General features: G+C 40.9%; 1 protein-coding gene across 3 annotated transcripts in view; it reads left to right on the top strand.

Annotated features, from left to right (window-relative positions):
• pax5 (paired box 5) overlaps positions 1-20,323 on the top strand; it is a 208,088-nt gene that overhangs the window by 6,882 nt on the left and 180,883 nt on the right. Inside the window, exons 2-4 of one of the 3 annotated variants that reach the window (XM_043719635.1) lie at positions 6,150-6,874; positions 9,423-9,588; positions 17,879-18,076. In XM_043719635.1, coding sequence (XP_043575570.1) covers positions 6,862-6,874; positions 9,423-9,588; positions 17,879-18,076 — 377 coding nt within the window. In that variant the 5' untranslated portion in view covers positions 6,150-6,861. Of the gene's footprint in view, positions 1-6,149; positions 6,905-9,422; positions 9,589-17,878; positions 18,077-20,323 lie in introns of all 3 variants that reach the window. The other 2 variants (XM_043719616.1, XM_043719625.1) reach the window with 2 other exon arrangements.

Below are 20,323 nucleotides of genomic sequence, written 5' to 3'. Positions count from 1 at the left end.
ACTTTGATGAAACGTTATGGACCTGAAACATTAACTCGGGTTTTGACTCCACAGATACTACCAAATCCACTGAAGTTTTCCGTCATTTTCTGTTTTCATTTCAGATGTACAGCATCTGCAGTTTTGTTTTTGACTTGGTTTAGTGGAGTCGGTAGTCGCTGTAACTCCTGAGTTATCCTTTAACTGACACTAGTTCCCAGCCAATGCCGAAAGCGATAACATAAATTGCTACCTCTGCCCTTCGTCTGATTTCATTTCTCAACTGGCGATGTACGTACACTAAGCCGTTATTGGAGTCACGTTATGCTGGAAGATGACTGAAATTGTTCAGTCCATTTGTTCAAATAAGACAAGTCGTATGACAAACAAAATAAGTCTTCCTCGAGTTAATGCGGGCAGCTTTGGAAACACAAATCGGTGTGACGCCCTTCATTGGCTTGGTTTTCTCAGTAAAATTGTACCTTTTGTGAACTCCAACAATAATGAAACATTGCTGTTTCGACGCAGTAAAAATGCAACCTGTGATTATGAATGTTAAGAATTGCCATAGGTTTCAGGTTAGACAGTAAGAAGTGCAGTAGCTTAACTAATGGAGCCGTGTGGCAGAGGGCGGAGCAGGAATCCACAGATCATGGATGTTTAGTACTTGAATTCAGTTTTAAATTAATTTAAAAAAAGTGAAAGGTAATCAAAAGGCGTAACAGTATATAATAAAACCCAAATTGATTTGCTAATGTTCCTCAAAAGGAAGCCTGTAGCCCTGCGCTATATAACACGGTGCCAGCGCCACATTACAATGTTTGACGCTAAATTGTTCTTTGGAGTGACTAAGAGAGCCATTCTATTGTTATGGCAGCAATAAATTTCGGACTTGTCATGAGAATGTGTGAAAAAAAACTAACTCCCCCAAAGCAGATATCTTAACAAGTGATTCCTGCATTGACCCTTCAGGAACATATCTAACCCCAAGCTTCTGGCGCTTTTCTTTAGAGAGGAAAATGGTTCCATACTGACAGCACTGGCTGTTCATTCTGCCTGCTCACTTCTTACCGACCTTTCGCCGTGGCTATCCTCTAGCACCGTCTTGCCATGAAGCCCACATTGTTTTCCGGGTTAAATGTCATCCCGTGAATTTCTCCGCATACCTGAATTTCTCGCTAAAGCTCCCTTTTGCTAACAGAAACAACATCTTGACTAGGCTCCTCTTGTTAGCTTGGGCTCCATTGTGTGAATCCCTTGTAGTTAGCAACTCTCCAATAAACCGAGCTTTGTGGAATTTCTCCCATTGTGTTTCGAGGGCAGTCAGATGTCTGTGTGGAGTTTGCACATTCTCCCCATGTCTGGGTTTCCTCCAAGTTCCCCGATTTCCTCACACAATCCAAATATGTGCAGGTTAGGTGAATTGGCCATGCTAAATTGCCCATAGTCTTGAGGGATGTGTAGGTTTGGTGCTTTAGTCAGGGGTAAATATAGAGTGGTTTGAGACTGGGTCTGGGTGGGTTACTCTTCGGAGGGTCACTGTGGACTTGTTGGGCCAAATGGACTGTTTCCACACTGTAGGGATTCTATTCGATTCTAAGCTAATAAGTAAGTCTCTCCTGTTGGGGCTGAGATGTGTCAGTGAAAGGTGGAACGATCTATGTTTCATTTTAACATGACGCCCCGTAAATATCCAACATTATCCAAAATGCTTATTCATGGGAAATGATAAGTTATCGTCTAGTTAATGAGGTTACCTGGTTAGTGATCACTCTGCGGTTTGAGAGTGTGTTCACGACAAGGTAGCGGAGGTGAGAGGAAACACAAAGTTCATAAATATTGTTTAAATATATGCCAAATTAAATAATTATTTTCGACCTGACACTTGACTTTTTTTGTTTTTATACAAATGTTTTCCAAAATATGAAAAGGTCAGTGATGTTAGAAAAACATTGATTGGCGTCCTTGCCTTTTATTCCTGCACTGTTTGAATTGGATCAGAAGGATGTCTAGGAACTTTCAGAACCTTCTAATTTGACCTTCTAATTTGCATTGTTGCAAGAATGCCCTCAGAAGTTATGATCAATTAGATTAGATTAGATTAGATTACTTACAATGTGGAAACAGGCCCTTCGGCCCAACAAGTCCACACCGCCCCGCCGAAGCGCAACCCACCCATACCCCTACATTTACCCCTTACCTAACACTACGGGCAATTTAGCATGGCCAATTCACCTGACCTGCACATCTTTGGACTGTGGGAGGAAACCGGAGCACCCGGAGGAAACCCACGCAGACACGGGGAGAACGTGCAAACTCCACACAGTCAGTCGCCTGAGGCGGGAATTGAACCAGGGTCTCTGGCGCTGTGAGGCAGCAGTGCTAACCACTGTGCCACCGTGCCGCCCAAGAGGGCAAGGTGGTAGAAGTAGTCTATATGAATTTCAGTAAGACCTTCGATAAAGTTCCACATAGTAGGCTGCTCTGGAAGGCTAGATTGCATGGGATCCAATAAAGTAATTTCCTTCAAATGAGAGATACAAATAAGAAGTACAACTAAGACATCATTTGGCTTCTCCATCCATTAGATCAAACAGGTCGTGGAACACCTGAGTCACTGCTTGACACAGCGCGGCCCCACTTTAGGACTGCCGGAGAAAGTCCAGCCAGTAAGGACTGGAATCGTTCCTCGAAAGTGGAGTCGCAGACTGGTGAAGAAAGCGTCTGTTACACTTGCCTTTATTTGTCAGTGTATTGAGTAAAGGAGAAAGTGAGGAGTGCAGATGCTGGAGAGTCAGAGTTGATAAAGCGCTGCTCTGGGAAAAGCACAGCCGGTCAGGCAGCATCCGAGGAGCGAGAGAGTCGATGTTTCGGGCGTAAGCCTTCTTCAGGAGTTTGGCCACTTTTAGGATATTTCTGGTCAGTTCTGGTCTCTCTACTATGAGAAAGATGTAGAGAAAGGGTTCAGAAAGGTTTATAAAGATGTTGCCGGATCTGGAGGGTTTGAGCTATAGAGGGAGGCTGAGTAGGCTGGGGCTTTTTTTTCTCCGGAGCGTCGGAGGCCGACGGCTGACCTTTGGAGGTTTATTAAAACCATGAGGGGCATGGATAGGGTGAATAGACAAGGTCTTTTTTTCCCCCAGGGTAGGGAAGTCTAAAACTAGGGACCATACATTTAAGGTGAGAGGCGAAAGATTTAAAAGGGACATAAGGGGCACCTTTTCCACGTAGAGGGTGGCGCGTGTATAGAAGGAGCTACTAAAGGAAGTGGTAGAGGCTGGTACAATTACAACATTTAAAAGTCATCTGGATGGGTGCATGAATAAGAAAGATTTAGAGGGATATGGGTCAAATGTTGGCAAATGGGACTAGATTATTTTAGGATATCTGGTCGGTATGGGTGAGTTGGACCGAAAGGTCTGTGCTGTATTTCTGCTGTACATCTCTATGACAATGACTATGATGAAGACCCCACTGGTAGTTCCTGAGCGGTCTGGACCTATGGTGGGTATCTTTGGCTTGACCTTAGGGGAGGCCTGGGAGTTTATCCTGCCCCCTCCCCGGTATGTATTATTTAGCAAAGAACATGAGCATAGGAGGAGCTGCCTGTTTTTATATTGGGATGGGGCGACCGAACAAGGAATTTCTGCCAGAAAAAGCAGGCCTTGGTTAGTTTTTGTTGCTATACAGGGGATGGAGGACATTACCCATTATCCTTTGACACCGATATATCATTATCATCACCGGGCTTATAATACAGGAACATCAACATTGCAGAAACGACTGGGCTGCTGTTGAACGGATCTTTCTAGTGTCTTTCCACGAAGAGTAAACCCTTTCAGAGTGTAGATAGAAAATAAAACTAGAAAAGGTGCTCTTTAATAGTACCAGTTAAATGCACTGGAGAACAGGTTAATGAACAACGTTTCATACACATTTTGTTTTAAGATCATTTGTGAGCTTGTTGGAAAAATTCGAAAATGGCATTTCACCACATGAAATAGTTGTTTGCTTCGGTAAATCTGTACCCACGGGTAGAGAAAGATTCCTCAATCCTTCAAAAAGTATAACTTCCGAGAAGTTCAAATTATCAGTGTCTGAGACAATATTTCGCCCCGAGAGGATACGCATTACTTACGTCAGGTAACTCTTAGACAGGAAACTGTGAACTTGCTGATGTGAAAACAAAGTCGTATCTGAGCAAACGTTTCCGCAGGTGAAAGCTAAACAGAGTGGTTCCCTAGCAGCTCTGAAATGAAATGAGGGCGGCACCAGGGAATTGAAATTTCTTGAAACCTAGGTTCGAAAACACTGGGCTAGATGAAGGAGAAGTTCTCGTAGATCTGCAGTTGCTGGGCGCTTGGACTCAATGTCTCGCCAAAGGCATTTTATTCGGATTTAAGAAGTTCGTCCAACTAACATTTTTCCTCAGCTCAGCTTAGCTCGAAAATTCACATCCTTAATAAATCCAATCAGACATATCCAAGACGCCATGGAACCTAGTCGTCAGACCAAGCCTCTGCTCTTTTAATAAGGATATGGATTTTCCCCTTTTTGTTAAGATCAATACCCGCAGGTTTATTAGAAATATGGAAAAAAAATTAAAAATAGTTACAAACAGGGTATTATAAATACTGTCGTGAAAGTTTGATGTTATTGATTAAATCACGACTATCCACGAGATTAGCAGTGATATTTTAATTCTGTCATAAACATTGTTATAAAATGCAAACAATTGCTGAACTGTATTACCCTGTATCTATGGTCATTTCAATATACATAGAAAACAGTTTATACCAAAAAGGATGAATTAATGGCATTTGGAATCCAAAGTAAATTCTGATGTGGAATTTCTAATGTGTTTTAATTGTGATATTTGGCGAATTTAACTTTTAAAACTCTTTACTAATTGCTGATATTGGAATAAAATAGCGAGGATTCTTTTTATATATTTCTGGAAGACAAACTCGTCTCGGAGGTCACTTGATTAAATATTAGTGTTGATGTGGTATTGCAGTCTATTTGAATTGCTGAATATCGCTCATATAACCATTATCGAATGTTAAATAGTCGTGGAGGTTTACTATGTTATTGATTTGTATCATTTGTCAATGAGAATTGATAAGTGGTTTCTATGCAAATAGAGTGTGAACTCAAAACCAGAAAGTGTGTCCGTGCGTGTGCGCGCAAAATATGTGTATAGTGGGTATGCGGGTTGGCACTTTGAAGTCGTAGAGAGAAAGAAAAAAGCTTTAAGCAACCGGATGGTCTCCTAGAACAGGTAGAGATTTAACAATGAAAGTGAGACGGAATGACTTGCCCTTTAAGATATGACTGACCACAATTACAATTAATTAATCCGATGCATGCGATCACTGAGATTCTTTTAAATTAGCAATGAAAGATCCATTGGTTCAAGGGTCAACTCGTGGTGGACAGATTTTGTCTAATTATTTCAACATCGAAATGACGAGGTTAACAGTTTCTCATCAGCCGACAAGTATTTGAGCTCAATTAGTAATACACATTTAGCACACTTTTATTTAACCCATTTCCCTAAACAGCAGTACTAAATAATATGTAAATTCAATTTCAATGATCAAATTGTGAACATTTGATACTTGTTAACTGACCAAAAATCGTTTTGGCTGCAGGACCGTTAAACACTGCAGCTAACCTGTCCTAAAATAACGTGAAACCCTTAAGGTTCTCTATGCATGGTCAACATATACTAAAATACAAGTCGACTCTTCATTATTAGCAACCCTGCTTTTGGTCTTACCCAAGAACTGTTTTGTTAAACAATTTACCAATATCTTAATTTTGTTGTACTGTAATGTATGCCCCAACCAGCTAATATCTTTCATTGATTGGTGTCAACATCTGCATTTAAAACTGATATTTGCACTCAAGTTTGACGCTATAATGTGATACAGGCTCTTTAAGTTACAGTCAAAAGTAAAGGATTTATTTATATAGTCAAAAAGTCGAAGGATTTTCTTTGAAATAATTATTGTCTAAAATTATTCAAATGAAAAATTAAATTCGTTTTTGAACATGTGAATGAATTCCTTGAATAAAGAAGCCCGTCTCTCGAGTTTAGCAGAATGAGCCAATCGAGGTATTGCATGAATTAACCAATTAACAAGGAGACTGCCTCTTCCTTACAGAAGACTTTCGGATGATTGGTTAATGCTGAAACGGACCTGCCTATGATTGGCCGCCTTTCACAGACGGGGGCGGATCATGCGTGAATGACGAATAACTTGACCGAGGATTGGCTCACCAGCAGAGCCCTTAAGCGTGGTTGGCTGCTGACGAGGAGGGCCACTCACTGATTGGCCAGTGCTGTTGTGATTGCCAGCGACTGGGGCTGAGCGGCGGGCGGAGCCTGGGGCGACTCACCGCGGGCTCAGCCACATTTAAACACTATGGAGGAGAGTGAGCGCCACTGAATACAGAGCAGGGGGCCAGCGCACTCCGGGGAAACGGGAAACCCGCCTTCACACACACACAGCGGACAAATTGCATAGGAAAACGCCAAAAAAAGCTGGAATTCATAAAGGAATTTTTTTTCCGGTTTCGAACGATTTCGAAGTTAAAATTCACTGCTGTCACTGGGTAGCAATTGGATCTCTTTTTTGGGGGCAATGAATTGCATTTGTCAAACTTAACTTTTACGTTCCTTGCACAATCCGTCCGAAACCTTGTGGATCACAAAGACATAGGACCTGCAATTAGTGGCTGGCATCGAGACCTTCTTCTGGGTTTGCGTGGGGTGATGTTCACCCCTCTTTTGTTTTTGGGAGTATAGGTGAAGGGGTTAAATCCAGACCAGGAAATCGAGGTGTTCTCCGAGTTGAAGACCGGCTGCGCCTTTTCATGGAAATCCACTGTAAGCACGACCCGTTTGCAGCAATGCATAGTAAGTAGGCAGCTCCTTCCCTGGCTTGTCTGGCGGTTCCTAGTGAGCGATAGTGTGTAGAGAGTGCTGGGAGACCCGTATCCACAAGCTGGTGATCAGATACTCCTAGACCCGGAGCAATGCGAAGTCTTTGAAAGGGACTCTTTTTAACAGAAAGGCACGATCGAGTCACACGTGCACGGTTCATTTTAATATCACCTCCGGGTTTTCCCGAATTAAAAAAGAAAGCGGGTTAATACAAAGATTTCTTAATTCTCACAGTTAAATCGAAAGCGACAGCACAGTTGGAATATTATCTTAAAGGCTTGTACTTTTTGCTGCCAAAGAGCATGTGATGCAGTTGCTTTCTAAGCATCGTTAGTAAAAGTCAGCCGCATCAATAGATGAATCATTAAAATTCGTGAACAAAACAAAATAATCTAGTTCCCAGTAATTTGCTAGCGAGCATTAACCTGCAGATTAAATAAAGTCGGCGTGTAACTGTATGATTTTGCTTTCTCCGATTGCAATTACTTTTGTGCTTAACCGGTGAAGATTAAGTTGATGTGAAGCAGTGAAAGTCCGTTCTGAAGGTTGTGGACCACAGAAAAATCTCCAGCACGTTAGTTTCGCTTGACAGAGTTGGCTGGGACTTGTCCATTTGGTCGGCGTTATATGAAATGACACATTCTATCACGGTGTGTTAAGAGTTATTATACCTACTGCTTGTAAACAGATGCTTTACCAACTCGAACTAATCATATTGTAGAGAGGGAACTAAACACACTTTAGGAATCGCACCTCGTTGACCAGGTTTGCTTGGTACAAAAGCAGGCAGGATTTTTTTCTGCCGCTGTATCGATTTAAGATTGTTGCTATACAGTGATGTGGAGTAAAGCGCGCACACAAAGTTCCAGATCGAATCAAATATTATCGATTTTAGGAAAACCGTTCAAAGTCGGGCGATTGTTACAATTCTATTCCGTATTTATCCGCTCCCAGTAAACTTATTCGCGGAAGTAAATGGCAGTGGCTTTCGCTTTGGAAAGTGGACCAAAATCTCAAAATCAAACTTGGGAAATTTAAACGGATCCGGCGTGAAATCTGATGGCATCTATATATTTAAATAAAACCAAATGATCTTATAGTCGCGATCCATTCTTGTTCCATCGGGTGAAATCAAATGCCAATTCAGTAGAAAAAAAGGAAGTAGTGTGTCATTTCTGACTCATTAGCAAAACGTTGATTTCACTTAATGCTGAAAACAGTGAAAGGGACAGTGGAAGAGGTTAAATAGCCCGCGGCGCCTGTTACCCCTCTATTCCAGGTATTAGACTGTCCCCGTTTTAACTTTCGTCCCCCTTGGCTAAAACAGATTGATAAAAAATTGAAGCAGGCCGATTTTCTCAAACACACCCAGGTACTGAAGTGTAGGATTGCTTAACAACATTCATCAATACTTGTCATAGTGAAGGAAGGGTGTTTTATTTCTGAATGTGGATTCCATTTGCTTTGAATGCAATTTGGAGCCATGTTAGAGAAAAGAAAAACGCTCTAATTTTGTGTTATGATTTTCCATTCACTTTCCCATTGGTTTTCTTGAAAGACTTGCAGAAATTTATCATCGCATTAGGATTGAAAAAATGCTTTTTTTTTGGACAGATAACTCACAAACTGTCTCAAAAAGTCTAGCAAACCTCTAAAAATTCTCTTAGATTCGGTTTGAGAATTGAACGCTTTGCAGTCCTGCAGCCGATTACTCAATAGGAACATGTCTTAGTCCCATAAGGTTGTGGGTGCGACTAAAATCCGTCCGCAGAACTCCGATCGACCACTCTTTTTTAACACAGGAAGCTGAACTGTCAGCGAAAGGGGCTCATTTTCTGTTCCGAATTCAGTAGACCACTTTCGCTTTCAGTAAACGACTGGTGTGTCTGTAACTCACAGCAACAACCATTCTGTTTTCTGTTTAAAGGCTGTTAACTGAAGCCAGTGTGGGTCCATATTGTAGACATCTCACAATACACTGGGGTATAAAATCCTTGTTCCTTGCCGGAGGTCCAGTTGCTGGCGGAGAGCGTGTGGCTGTGATCTGCTGATATGAAAAGTGTACCAGGAAGCTGCGGGCTCCCTGTCTTCCTGTGCAGCCTAATGCTGGGCCTGTGTTTGAACACTGTTCCCCTCTTTTAAACATTGTCTTGTGTCCTCACTCTCCTGATCTCCCCACTCTCCAATGTGCCTGAAATGTCTTCCCACCCCATGTCTCCCCCTCCCCCATCTTTCCATGCAAGTAGACAGCTACTTAGTGCAAGGGTGGCGGGGGGTAGTGGGGAGGGGTGAGGGGTGGGGGTGGGGGGTTGGATTGCTGCTGATTAGGGTGGGGGATGGGGGAGGTCACTCCTTCTCCTGCCCATGTTTCTGCTTGGGCCCTGTGTGCGGCCACTAGACTCGAGCTGGGAAATGCAGACTCGGTATTGGAAATCTACTGTAGAGCCTGCAGTGTTTTTTTTCTCTTTCTTGTCTTGTATGTTGTATACAGGGCACGGCGGGGTGAATCAGCTCGGAGGGGTCTTTGTCAATGGTCGTCCTCTCCCCGATGTTGTCCGGCAGCGGATCGTCGAGCTGGCCCATCAAGGAGTGAGACCGTGTGACATCTCCAGGCAACTCCGGGTGAGCCACGGCTGTGTCAGCAAGATCCTGGGCAGGTAAGAACCAGGAGAGAAAGGAAAATATCAGGCCAGATTCACTGGAACAACAACTGGAACAGCAAACTGACCCATTACAAATCCACAGCAACGACTTTGACATTGGATATAATAAGCGAATGTAAACTCACACAGAGTCATTACGTTGAGTTTCAAAGCCAAAATTTCGAGTAGATTTCAAAAACCCCAAAATAAATCAAAATTGACAGTGCAGACTGGAAAGCATTGATCATGAGACGGTGTGATAGCGCCTCATGCTAATATTGGAAACAATCTTAGAGGCATGTGAGTGATAATGGGAAATAGTGTTAGAGGCAAGAGAATCGGTAGTAATTCAAACCTAGCATTTGCAGATATGAGGAGCAGAAATAATCCAAGAGCGACATATCCCAGACAAAGCCTTTCCTGCAGGTAATCCATCAGAAGGGATATGACAACAAGGTAATCCTTAAATTAAGAAAATCAGATATCAGAGAATAGCAGAAAACGATTCACTAAAATCCCAGCTAATAAAAGGCACGCATAATGCAGAAAACATCCTTAGGTTATAAGAAAGCAAAATAATCCTTTAATGTATGTGGCCCCTTCCGGTACAAGCAGTAAACACCTGCTAGGTACATAGATAAACACTCAGAAAACCAGTGACTATAGACACTGCTACAGTTTCAGCGTCGGTGTCTATCAGGATTTTTTTTAGCGGTTAGAGTTTTCTACTTCGTATCTGGGCACTTGGCACATTCTACCCCTCCTGACCTCAAATATCAGCCCTGACCGCTGTCATGACTTTCTACCAACCAGTATCCACACAGAGTACGGACAAGGGCAACAAAAAAGTTTCAGAGCCGTATATCTGCAAAGCTAGACTTGTATGAGACATCACACGTATACACAGATTTTTATCTGGGCTGTCTGCAGTGGGTTCCAACTGCACTAACATGAAACTGCGTCAAATGTAAATATCTTTACACACGTATAGGTGGTACCCAGCCCCATGTGAACACTAACAAGCTAAACAATGCATACTTGCATCAAGAAAAAGGAAGCTCTCACATACAGATCCACAACCGAGAGGGGTCAATCTAACAAGGCCCTTTCTAATTTTTTTTTACACACTGGCTCTCTCTCGGTTTAATTAGATACATTCAATTCATATTTCAAATTTTTCTGTGATGTCGCATCTTGTCACGGAAGATCGTCCACTTTGCGCGTAAAAATGACTTAATTCCTTCGGAAATTAACCGCTTTATAAACTGTTACAAAATAAAACACTCAGAACTGACTGTTAAAAATAGGAGGTATAATCATCATATAGATTTGGCCGTATGACTATTGTAGAAGCTGCGAGGGACTGGGAGATTTTGATTGATGAAACCCTTTTTATTGGATTATAACCATAGGATTTATAATAGCTATGATATGTGCCTGAACATTAGAACTGGGGTACACAGGGGCGTTATTGCCCGTGTCGATTACATATATCAAAACACAGGCAGGAAATTAACTTTTTATTGATACTTCACTAGTGTTGAACCGGGGAACATGTAAAAAGTTTTTTTTTAATTGAATTTAGTGAAACCTTCTTTCTCAATACATCTGGAGACGTTTCATGTTATTTCCGGGTATTCTCCGTGTTCCTGCTCTTTAGATGAGGACTCAGCCCTACACAGTGTGTCCCAGGCTGCATTTGGATTTGCTTTACCGTGGCCGAGCACAATTTTAAGGAAAGCAGGCCTGATCCAATAGCCGCTCGCTACATTTCTCTACATAGTGAAGCACCGCACAAGGAGACGTGTTCTTTTCTGTCCCAACAAAATAAACCGGGATAACCCTTCTCAGTCCCCGTGTCGGTTTAAAATTAATGGGCACAGCAGATATTCGACAGCTGGCTGTTTGGGTTCAAAAACGCAATATGTTTTGGTCATAAACTGGCAAAATTTTAGACAAAATAAACGAAATATTATCGAAATCTGCCCCGTCGTTTTTGGAAGTCATGGCAGTTGATCAATCGCACTGGGTCCAAACTACAATCGCAGATCAGAGTCCGGATAATTAATCACATATAGTGAAGGCGTTAGTTTCTGTTCCTATTTAAACCAGGTTGCAATGTCCCACTATACCGTCAAGCCTTTTTGTACAATTTCCTTTTTTTCTTATTATTAGTTTACAATTGGTGAAAAGTTAGTTCAATTGCATATGTCTTATTTGACTCTCATGTCACGTTTGAAAGTTGGGCAAACGAATAACGAAACGCCTAAACACGAAGGTTCCTAGTCACAGTAGAATGCTGTGATTCTGTTAGTATGGTCTCAGGGAACGTTTCAGCACACAGGCGCTAGAATAAATTCCAATTACATTGACAAATCATTACAACATCGCAATAGCTATGACCTCCCTTACATTTCCTACTGGCTTCATTTAAGTTATTAATTTCAATGAACCTGTCACGACTTCAGAAAAGCTGTCTTTACTAATTAATTTAATAATTAACTAATAGTCACCGATTGCCTTCGGTGTTAATAAAAACCTGACATGTTTGTAGCCACATTTCATGGTTCATCTGCAAAAGTAATCCGTTTGGACAAAACCTCGGCCAGTGCACTGATTTTCCCGGCGCTAACTTCTACCGTTCGGACTCAGCAATAATACTGAGCTCAGATTAGTCTCCCGCGGTAGTCGTAGGTTTAAGAGAAGGCAGGAAAGAAACGTAAAGAGAAACAAAAAAAAAATCCAGCTTATGCAGAGAAGGGCGGTCTGAGAGTTGTGAAGCAGGGATTAACATTCTGGTCCCCACTGACTGAGCTTTCAACACGTCTAGCAGACCACGGCCACCAGTCCCTCTGTGTTCCCCGCATTTCTGTCCAACAGAGAGTCATGATGCTGTTATTGCAGTCAAATTCCCTCCACTGAAAAGGATCGGTAAACTGCATTGATATGTCACAAAAACAAGCAGTGAGTGCTTTTGCTTCTTAGGTGTCTGTTTAGGCGGATACATCATTTGAAATTAAACGCTAATTGCTCTTCTATCCGAAATCTCTGCTGATTTATTGATCTCGTTCCCGCGTGAAGGGCACTGTGGTAAGCAGCTTAACAGTGCAAAACCGCTATCGCCATGTAAAGCTTAATTTTTCTAAAAAAAAACTCCTCACTTTGCTTGGGACACCAAGCAGTTTTGCTGCAAATCTCACAACGTCGTTGGGTGTCTACCGCGTTTATTTATTTTCAAGCTGAGGGCTTCCCAAAGATCATTTCAGTCCGAATTATCATGCTTGCCAGCCATAGGTCACTCACTCAGCGCTAATTTGTTTCATTTTGGGATCTATCAGTGGGTTGGGAGTTTCAAAATATCCCGCCTCCACCCCCAACCTCCCGTTACATAGCAGGGGGCTCAGTTCATTTCCTTCATTGTCGACGTTTGCAAACAGTAAGGCAGAAGCCAATATGCAAAAGTGAAATACCGGGGATACTGGAAACACTCAGGAGGCCAGACAGTATTTGTGGAGCGATAAACAGTTCATATTTCAGTTTCTGATGAACGGTCATCGGTCTGAAACGTTAACTCTGTTTCTCTCTCTAATGCTGCCAGACCGGCTAAGTATTTCCATCATTTTCTGTTTAATACCGAACTCCCTGTGCATTGCTTCTTAGATAATAGACCTCACCTTGAAAATTGAGAACGGGAAGAAAAGCTTGGAAAAATAAGACCAGAGAGGTAAAGATAAAAAAGAGATGGAAGAGGCCATTAGAGTGAGGAAAGCCAAGGATGAGCGAAACAAATGCGGCGAGAAAAGGTCCAGCCAATGTATTACCCCAGTTTGGAACGGGGCAAAGCTTTTTTTTAATCTCTCTGTCAGAAATGATGTCCTGTGCGGTTTTGCTGGACTCTCCCGGTTCCAAATCTCGTCTAGATTTGTATGCTCAGCCGTAGTGTTAGGTGACGGGGTAAATGTAGGGGAATGGGTCTGGGTGGGTGGGCTTCGGAGGGTCGGTGTGGACTTGTTGGTCCGAAGGGCCTGTTTCCACACTGTAAGTAATCTGATCTAATCTAATCTAATCAAATCTTAGGCCCTTGTTTCTAACAGACACCTGGTTTAGTTCTGAGGAGCTTTGACAGTGTCAGTTAAGAGAGCATCCTGAAGGTGTCTCTGTTTGGTGAGTTGTCTCTTCAATCAGCCTTCAGAGCTTAGAGATGTCTCAACGCCTTCTGGAGGTTCACAACTCCTTTCACCGTTAGGAACGAAAATCCTGAGAGAGAAGAAAAGGCTTTCTTTGGGACAGTGTAACTCCCATGTAACGTTATATACAATGGTATTGCTGACTGGACATTGTGTGATTAGCTACATTATCAAATAATGTTCTAACCCGTTGCCCAAGTGCTTCATCTCTAGTTCTGAATGGGAAGGCGTAGACGACAGCCTGCATTGATTCATTTTCACCTTTGTCCTAAGCCCATCTCGCTTTCTCTATCCACCTGCCTCTCTTTGCCTCAATCTGTCTGCTTTTCCTTCACCTGCTTTGACTCTTCCACTCACTCTTTCATACTTTTGATCTATCTAGGTCTCCCTTAACTCCTTTCCTAGTCTTTTACGCGACCTGTTGGGTCTGTTTCTACTCTCCTCCCTTTCATTTCGTCCATTAGGTTCAGCACCAAGGACAGAAGCTGTTTTCACATATTACCGGTTCCGGATAATGGAGGTTTGGGTGATTTGTGGTAGCAATCCAGTGCACCCTGATGAGCCAAGATCAACAATATCTTCGGGCGGTTGCACAGATTGGCTTCACACTGCTGTCGACAGCGCCTCTCAAAGAACACGTAGAATAATAATAAAAAAAGTAGATTTTAAATTAAATAAATGAGAGCGAGAACATTAACCAGAGGTGACCGGATCCGGCAGGTCTGGTGTGATTAGCCAGGGAGAGCTCGAAAAATCAAAGAGTGAGTTGAAGGGGACCGAAACAAAATGAGAAAGAAGGAGCCAGAAATGGAGGAGTGTGCAGTCAGGAAAATAGAAAAAAGCAAGTCGGAAAGTTTCAATGGATTATAACGATTTTGTCTCTCAATTGGGTGTAAATAATACACAGAAATAATTTGTCTGTAGTTTACCACTGGGATCTATTACTTTTTGTTGTTTCTTTAATTTTTCTGTTCTCCGTCTTCAATCTTCCATTAAATATGTCCCACTTTCTTATTCACCAGGTTTTCCATTTGATTCCACTCCTTTAAACTCACCCTTTCAGTCTTCCGGATCAGATAGAACGTGAGCTTGAGGTTTGATGCTGAATCCAGAGAATAATTTACATTTATAGAAATTAGAAGCATAAGGCAACTCTAAACGTCACCAGTACATTTGTTATAACAAAGCTCCTGGGGCATCTACAAAATGAAGAGTATGGCAGGATCAAAAGGAAGTAACAAGTTAAAACGATTGATGCGTGAGAATTGGCCTCAGATCCTGGACATGCTTAATTGAATATTTTTGCCAGAAGAATCGAAATGTCCACTCTCCCTATTTCGATGGTCCTCAAAACCCTAGCGAACAATGCTCCAGTTGCAGCTCCTGCCCGGTTTTAGATATCTGGATCTAAATTGTAAGGTGTTTCTTCTAGTCTCTGTCTCCTTTCACGTTCTCTGAACTCTTCGCTTCTTCCCGTCCTACCATTTTAAAAAAATGTGTAAATCTAGAGCGTAGGAAAGCCGTACTAATGTGGCCTCATGCTTTCCCATTTGCACCATTAAATAGAAAGCTGTGTTTACAGACAACTCGAACTGAGACCAGGCCATGGATGAAATTGCGGTGGGAAACGCCACACTTCCACAGATTGGTCAATGAACCAGTGACAGCGCGGGTTGAACCTTCACACAAGTTGTTTACATGTTTCACTGAAGTTACATTATGTCGAGGTGGCGATGCTCAGAATAAAATTCATTACTCTGATGATTTGAGACTGAAACAGTAACATGTAGGAACGAGCCACTGCAGACTCTAACTATGGATTTTTAATAATTAGAACAACGTTAATCTTCTTCTGTCCCATTCCAGTAGTTAAATTATTTCCTTTTGAGACACGACGTTAAAGCTGAAATTGTCCACGTGATAGTGTTATGCTTAGCAATGGTTTCGCAAGGACACCGTACTCTAGACATTTAATTGGTGCAACTGTCTATCTAGCACACCTGAAATGGCAGATTGATTTTCCCGATTTCATTTATGAAAGTATATGATATATTCCAAAACAAAAATGAACAGTTAAGAGCATGCATTTCCTTTTTAAGACCAAGTGTTTAGAGAGGAACACACTGATGCTATTGGGGTTAATTGTCAGAATTAGACTATGTACATTGACCCTAGGGATTGTATCAGTATTATTTTTGATATTTCTGTCAAAATTTCTAATAAATTGACAGACAAAAGCTGCACCACATTCACTGAAATTGAGGCCACACTAATGACCATCTGAGAGTCAATCGTCGTTAGTAGTCTTCTCCAAACCTACGAACAAAACAAAGACGTGATAACTTACATTTAGGCAACTTATTATAGCTCTCAAAAAAGAAATTAATGTGCTTAAAAGAATAAATTACGCTGAAGCATATTTGCTTTTGACATCGTGATAATGTTACCATTCTTGACTTACTTGGTAATAGAAACATGAACATTTCGGTCAATATGTTCATCTACTTACCTGCTGCGCTTTTCCAGCAACACATTTTCAGCTCTGATCTCCAGCATCTGCAGTCCTCACTTTCTCCTACTAGCACTGTACCCGCATGAGTTAACTAAAAGCTGTCTGCCTGACTTTTATGGCTTTGTGATGTGTTTTTCCACGTTCTTTTCTGGAATAGGTATGTGTTTTGTTCCTTTTTCATGGCCTCACTCACCCTCTTCATTCCATCTTCACGTAAGCTGGTTTTCCCTTTCCTTCTGTATTTATTATACTTTCTTTCTTCATCTACCTAACTTCTTCGCTAGCTGTTTTCTTTTTTCTCTCCCTTTGTTGCACTTGCAGTTTTTCTTCCTCCTGCTATCACACAATTCTATATCTCCTTTTCTCGTTCTTTTTGGTCTTTGATATTTGTTATGTTAGAGATATGCAGCAAAGATTGACATATTGGAAAGGTTGACAACAAACAAAAGAAATATATGCATTCGACATCTTAAAACCTTAAATTACATATAAATAACAAAATAATTATAAAGTAAAAATGATAGCTCATGGAAGTACTTTAAAACAAAACTAATGGCTGACATTCCTGATGAAGGGCTTTTGCTCGAAACGTCGATTTTCCTGCTCCTCTGATGCTGCCTGACCTGCTGTGCTTTTCCAGCACCACTCTAATCTAAACTCTGGTTTCCAGCATCTGCAGTCCTCACTTTTTCCTGAAATCAAAGTTAAAGCTGAGTCAAAATATAATGTGAAAAACTTTGAAATGTCTATTATATATTTAAGGCATTCCATGCAAAACATTTCATGATCAACTAGGTTTGACTGTTCATGCTGATAAACATCTGCCTACATAACTCCATAAGAGAGAAAATGTTTTAGCTCAGACATTTCCTTGCTAATGAAATTACAAATTAATCACTTACTAAGTGACCACTTCCGGCATGTAGCAGGCTTCTTCAAAAATAAACTGCTACCATAACATAGAAAATTGCATCTTGTTGCTCTTGAACTTTTATGATGAAAATACAGAGGAAAAATGTGACATTAAGGATCATAGACCTTTTCGTATTATCACAAGTCATGAAACTGCTGTCTAACAGTATTTACATAATAAGTCTTTTTTCGCCCTCAAGAAGCCTGCTGCATGCTGGAAGTGGTCACTTTGTAAGTGATTAATTTGTAATTTCATCAGCAAAGAAATCTTTGAGCTAAAACATTTTCCTTCTTATGCAATACAAATGCACATACATAAGCATGCATAAGCATACATTTACACATGCATTATACACATACAAGCATCAACAAATATACGTGTACACAAACGCACAATGTTTACACATTCAATTACATGTATATACCCCACAGAATATATTTAAATTTGTTATGCACATCCAAACATACCTTTTAAAGATGACCAAAATAGAACAAATGCTTTATTACCTTTATAATTAAAAATGCTTTTATACTACTTTAGCGCAAATGGGACATGAATCAGTCACAGATATTAGAAATGTTTGATAGTAGCCCTTTAAGTGAATTCTCTTTGCAGATTAATTTTGTTTTTAACCAAGGGATTGTCCAATCTCACATAATGCCTTATAATTTCCTTCTCCTCTTCTTTTTAAAGGTATTATGAGACTGGAAGTATTAAGCCAGGAGTAATTGGAGGATCCAAACCAAAGGTCGCTACACCCAAAGTGGTAGATAAAATCGCCGACTACAAGCGCCAAAACCCCACCATGTTTGCCTGGGAGATTCGAGATAGACTGTTGGCAGAGAGAGTCTGTGACAATGATACAGTGCCTAGTGTCAGTTCTATTAACAGGTACTGACCCATAGGGGGTGCACTGTCCAACTTTAACTGACGTTATTCTCATACAGCAACTTTATTCTGTTTCAGTGATTTGTAAATTGGATTGGAGTAGATGGACAAAAGAAACAGAAAATAAAAAAAGCTGATAGCACTAATTTTGAGAAATTTGGTCAATTAAATATTAGTATGTAAATAACTTTAAAAGTTATATTTCATTTTCCCAGATTCACGTTTCATCTTCTGAAGAATTAGATCCTAATTGAGGTACAGCTCCACAGGTCCTAGGCCAGTCTGATGTCGTGCCCAAGTGATTATTCCTCATCCTGCAATTCTATACAGTGGCTTTCCATGGCACTACTTAATTCCTTCTTAACATTAGTTACTTCTTTCTGTCACCATGCAACTTTGTTGATTTTTTTCTTGTTTCATGCGTTTGCCTCCTTCTAATTAATCACTTTTGGCATAAACAACTGTTTTTCTTTAATTGAAAAAATCTGGGTCATTATACCTCCATCTTCCTCCTGCCTTTCATTCTGGGATCCTCAAAATAATTTCAGTCTTTTAAAGTTATATTCTCCATGTCTGTCATAAATCTGAATAGTGGTCTAATCTTTGACTCCTCTCATAGCTTTTTGTATTTAGGGCTAAGTATCTGCTACAATGACGAATTTTACACCCACTTCTCCATGGCTGATGGTGTTTTCTGGAAGCTTAATTTTTCCCTTTCATACCAATAGTCATTCACCAACAACTCATCACTTTCAGCTGCTCAAGTCAGTTAAAAGAACATGAGAAACACTTCTATACTGTTCCAAAACCTCTTTCTTGTATCCTTAGGTAGACTGTAGTCCCTCTCTTACCTTTAGAATTTAATTTCTCTCATTCTTTCTATCATCTGTATTATTACAGCCAAGTCTCTTAACTTTCTTACCTACATTTCTTCTAAGCTACAAATAGACCAAACTAAATTCCTTTCCACCTGCTTACATCAGTGGTGCATTAAAATTAAAAATCTTAACCGATCCTACTGAGTCAACTTCTTCAAATGATCCTTTCTGAGGTCCTCAAAACTGAAGAAGAATCATATAATGGCTATAGGGCAAAAGGAGGCTGTTATGCATTCATTCAGGAGTTTAGGATTTTGCAAGAACAACCAAGTAGTCTCACACTACCAACTACATTATTACTCCTGCAATATTTTTTCTTTAACTTCATTTCCTTTTGAAAACTATCTTTGAATTTGACTCCACATCCTTTCTGGCAGTATATTCTAGATCACAATCTCTTGCCACAAAGAAAGGCTTTTCCTCATGTCAGCTTTGGCTGTTTGATTTTGTAAAAATACTGTGTTAATATTTCATGTATCATGAAAAGCTGGTACTGACCCCTGAGTATCCCACTGGATACCACCCTTCAGTCTGGCAGTAACTATTCACCACTACTCACTGTTTTCTACCATTTGGCCAATTCCATTTCCCTATTGTCATTGCTGTTTTTGTGTTGGTAAGCTTCAACTTTGCTGACAAGCCAGCTGTGTGGCACTTCATCCAATGCCACTTGTGAGTCCCTGTACTCTCGAACGACCACATGACTCTCATCACATTGGTGGTTTAGTGGACAGTGAAGAAGGTTATCTAAGATTACAAATAGATTTTGATCAATCGGCTGAGGAGTAGCAGATGGGGTTTAATTTGGATAAATGCGAGGTATTGCATTTTGGTAAAACAACTAAGGACAGGGCTTACACAATTAATGATACGTCTCTGGCTGGTGTGGTAGAACAGAGAGACTTAGGGTTCAGGTACATAATTCTTTAAAATTTGCATCACAGAGACAGGGTGGTTAAGAAAGCATTTAGCACACTTGTCTTCATTGCTCAGACGTTTGAGTAAAGGATTTGGGATGTCATGTTGAGGTTGTACAGAACATTTGTGAGGCATCTTCGGGGATATTGTGTGTAATTCTAGTTGCCCCTGCTTTGGGAAGAATATTACTAAATCCAGGATGTTGCCAGGAATGGAGGGTTTGAGCTATAAAAATAGGCTGGATAGGCTGGGAGGCTTTCACTGGAGCATAAGAGCTTGAGGGGTCACCTTACAGAGGTTTATAAAATCATGAGGGGTATAAATAAGGTGAATAGCAAGGGTCTTTTCCGTAGGATGGGGGATTTCAAAACTAGGTGGCATGTGTGAGAGGAGAACGCTTTAAAAAGGTCATGAGGAGCAACTTCTTGACACAGAGTGGTTTGTGTGTGTATTG

This window comes from Chiloscyllium plagiosum, chromosome 2, assembly GCF_004010195.1.
Source record: "Chiloscyllium plagiosum isolate BGI_BamShark_2017 chromosome 2, ASM401019v2, whole genome shotgun sequence".
NCBI lineage: Eukaryota > Metazoa > Chordata > Chondrichthyes > Orectolobiformes > Hemiscylliidae > Chiloscyllium > Chiloscyllium plagiosum.
This window is presented reverse-complemented; position numbering and strand designations above follow the sequence as displayed.